Below are 3,883 nucleotides of genomic sequence, written 5' to 3' on the forward strand. Positions count from 1 at the left end.
AAAACGCAGAAATTTTGGCATACGGACGCACGAGGCACGGAAGAGAATTTCTGGAAGCATGGTACTCGACGGCAAATTCGATCAACCGGTGCATCGAACTGGACCCAATTTACGCACCCATACGTGCAAAAGACCAACAACTCAACCGGAAAACTCAAGGAAGACCGAATATTGGATTCACAAACAACGAAACAAGGAACTCCTTGGAGGCAAATCAATAAAGGTCACAACCCAGGACTGGAAGGGACAAAGGTCAACCTAGCTTCGACCAGATTACGACGGAGGGGATGCCAAGCTCAAAGGTCACGTGGGCATCGGCGAATGGGGATACAGGACAACGGAGCAACCAATGGAATCACCCGAGCGAACAACTAATCGCGACCAAAGGTCATCCCCTGCTAGCAGCACGTATATTAACACACGCACAACACTACCCAACGCACAACCACCAACCCACCACTACGCACTACTACGCTCCACAATAACGCACTGATGATGTCACCTCGATTGGTGATGAAACGTTTGCAATCAAATTGCCCAGCTCAGCGAACAAGCCAACGACCACCATTAGTAGGCACTTCTGATTAAATGCGAGGTACTCATGAGTAGTTGCAGAAAACTCAAGTTTCACAGCTACATCGTATAGTGATCGCCAGAGGAATCAACGCTCGAATGAAGGAATCGAAGCAGGAAGGGAACACATGTTACAAGTCGAGAATGCTGAGGATGCAAGACTATACCGGTTCATTCTGTGCGAGCGTGCTGTTTCAACTAGGTCTGGGTAAACGAGGTGTTTGGGCAGGATATTTTTCAACGCGGAGCTCTGGCCTCTATATGTGGAAGAAGGTAATTTCAGTTTTGTGAAATATCTAGGTTTTAGCCAGCCTTAGTAGGTTCAGACTGACTTTGAAGGTGTCTCTAATAGCGCTGGTAATACCCACTAGGTATGGAAAAACTTGACTGTTTGTGGGCCGCAGGAAACCCTTCCAGGGATATGACTGAATATGTTCAGTCATCTGTTTTGGCAATGATCTCGTCATCCAACGGATTCAACAGACCCCGTAAAATAAAAGGAAGTGACAGCTTAATATGGAAGAAATAAATTATTTTTCTTAATTTTTTCACATGAAGGGAATATTGTGCTTTGATGGAGCTTTAGTGAACTAAAAATTCTGTATAAATGTAGACAGACTGGGGAACGAACCATACGAAACTTCATGGGCTTGACAATCCAGGACACTGATACGTTCAGCATGTGGCCAGCCACACTTGTGGCTGACCATTACGATGCACTATGTAAAAAACATCTCGATGTAAGAAAAAAACGATTTTTTGTTCATCGCTTCTACTTCATTCAGAAGTCCGAGTGCACCACTGATCCGTTGGCTCGTAAAACGTGTTGAGGAACCATTTCTTTCTCCAATCTACCACAATTTGATCCGAACAGGATAAAAAACGGTCTGAACATTGTTGCCTCATAATACATCGAACACGTAGCAGAGCCTTACTGACAAGCGTATCGATGTGAGCCACACATAAATGTGCGACTCAGTAACTAATCTCAAGCCTAAAATTGGGAAAAATAGTTAGTTCATTCTGAAAATCGGTATATATTTAGTTGTCACCCAAGTGAAACTTCGTTTGTTTATCTTCGGCTCTCAACTTCGTTGGTTACCTGCATCATCTCCTAGTGCTATAAAGCTATCTATGGCCCCCTGGTTTAATGATACCATGTGGACAATGAGACGCTTTAAATCCTAGCATCTGAATAGTGCAGTTTACCGGCCGTAAAATGGGCCATCGAAATTAAGACTACCGGTTGTTTGTTATAATCTAGTTCCTGATCCATGTATGGTCAATGCATTAATTAGTTATTTAGTTATATGAATATGAAGAAGATACATAGCTAAATATACGTATGTTAGTGGCAACTAAAATAGGAATGGTACTGTATGTTTTAATACATGGGGTGCATGATATGCACATTGATATAATGATATGTCAATTTCGAACAAACGCAGAACGCTCGCCATTATCCGCCCTGATGGAAGTACCAGTCGCCCGCATATTTCGTACGAAACAGATTTCCCTGTGGCAGACGGTTATTCCCGACACGCATACGTCCACAACAGCTCAAATTCTTCCTCCGAGAGTGTCACTTTGGTGCCTGTTCAACCGGGAAAACAGCACATGGAAGTGCAACAGGGGGCTTTTCATGGTGCTGTTCAACCGACCACTTTTCATCGTGAGCACTGGATGGACTCGCATATTAGTGGTCGTCCGCACAGTGATCCACCACAGTTGGAGCCTAAACGCGTGGCACCGATTAAAGATGGGATGCGATCAACTATAGTCGGTCAGTCCAGACTGCGCCATTCTGATCCCACTTTGAATTCCCAAACCAGTTCGATATCCATTCAGCTAAAGTGAGTTCAACATTTTGCACATTTTGATATCTCATGCAAGTAATGCTTGTAGGCTACTTGTTTTCAGGATCTCGTCTAAAAATTCTCAGCTACCGATATTTTACGGTTTTTAAGCAACCCGTGAATTTAGTTTCAGTTGATCGAATACCCCATGCCTGGTACGCAGTAATATTTGTCCTTTTTGTGGTAAGTCACCTTTCTAAGACAACGAACAAATCCACGTTTTTATGCAACAAGCGGATGACCGCTGATTCTAACTGTTTTCATTCATAAGGGATCCTCTGTGTTTTCGTAATTTACATTCTTCATTTTTATCTGCACCCATCTGAAACACAAGTTGAAACAATGCGGAAAAAACATAAGGCGATACTAAGGAAGTAAATGCTCGATTTTGCAAGAGTCCTCTGTGATGAAAAGAGGCACCGTGTGGCTCCAGTGATCGGGTGTTAAAGGCATCCGAAAATCTTGGTCAAACCAAGAATTTCACCAGCACAGTGGCACATCGTGTCTTGCGGTTTTGAAGAACATTCAGCCTTCTGTTTCACGGATGCAGCTGGTTATTATAATTGATCCCATAGTAAATTATATGTACCAGCGTGGCCTCTTTTGGCCTGGTTCCACCAAAATCCACCCCAAATGAGCATTAGGTACCTCATATAAAGAGATGGTCAAACGGGTTCTAAAAATGAAATGTGTGTGGCAAGTCATGTTCGAAATTGCCTCAGCTTAACGATGAGAGGCTTTTTTTGCACCGCTGTCTTTAATGCCCGAAAAAACCATGAATGTAAACAGTTTCCCATGTGCAAAACTGTAGGAATTGATCTTTACAAGCCTGTCTGTCGTAAGTACTACGTTTACATCAGTACCTCGCAATTCATAGTAATTATGTGCAAAAACATTATCCGCCAAGAATTAGGCGTGGTGTATCAACTTATATCATAACATAGCCCATTGACCTTCCGTGTCCCGTTATAAGCAAATTGCAATAATCATTTTAGAGAGCTGATTTAAAATTCAGAATTTCGAGTTACTCATGGTTCAGTCTAACCACTTCTCTCCCGCTCTATCTGTCTATCTGCTATCTATCTATCATCTATCTATCTATCTATCTATCTATCTATCTATCTATCTATCTATCTATCTATCTATCTATCTATCTATCTATCTATCTTATCTATCTATCTAATCTATCTATCTATCTATCTATCTAATCTATCTATCTATCTATCTATCTAATCTATCTATCTATCTATCTATCTAATCTATCTATCTATCTATCTATCTAATCTATCTATCTATCTATCTATCTAATCTATCTATCTATCTATCTATCTAATCTATCTATCTATCTATCTATCTAATCTATCTATCTATCTATCTATCTAATCTATCTATCTATCTATCTATCTACCTATCTATCTATCTATCTATCTATCTAACTACCTATCTATCTATCT

The 3,883-nt window shown here is 41.1% G+C and overlaps 1 protein-coding gene across 1 annotated transcript in view; it reads left to right on the forward strand.

Moving 5' to 3' along the window:
* Positions 1 to 1,998: 1,998 nt before the first annotated feature.
* The window catches only part of T265_03544 (hypothetical protein), a gene marked incomplete at both ends in the record, with an annotated part of 18,720 nt that continues 16,835 nt past the window's right edge, over positions 1,999 to 3,883 (forward strand). The window contains one exon of the mRNA XM_009168056.1: positions 1,999 to 2,426. Coding sequence (XP_009166320.1) covers positions 1,999 to 2,426 — 428 coding nt within the window. The remainder of the gene's footprint in view (positions 2,427 to 3,883) is intronic.

This window comes from Opisthorchis viverrini (assembly GCF_000715545.1).
Source record: "Opisthorchis viverrini unplaced genomic scaffold opera_v5_51, whole genome shotgun sequence".
Lineage (NCBI taxonomy): Eukaryota > Metazoa > Platyhelminthes > Trematoda > Opisthorchiida > Opisthorchiidae > Opisthorchis > Opisthorchis viverrini.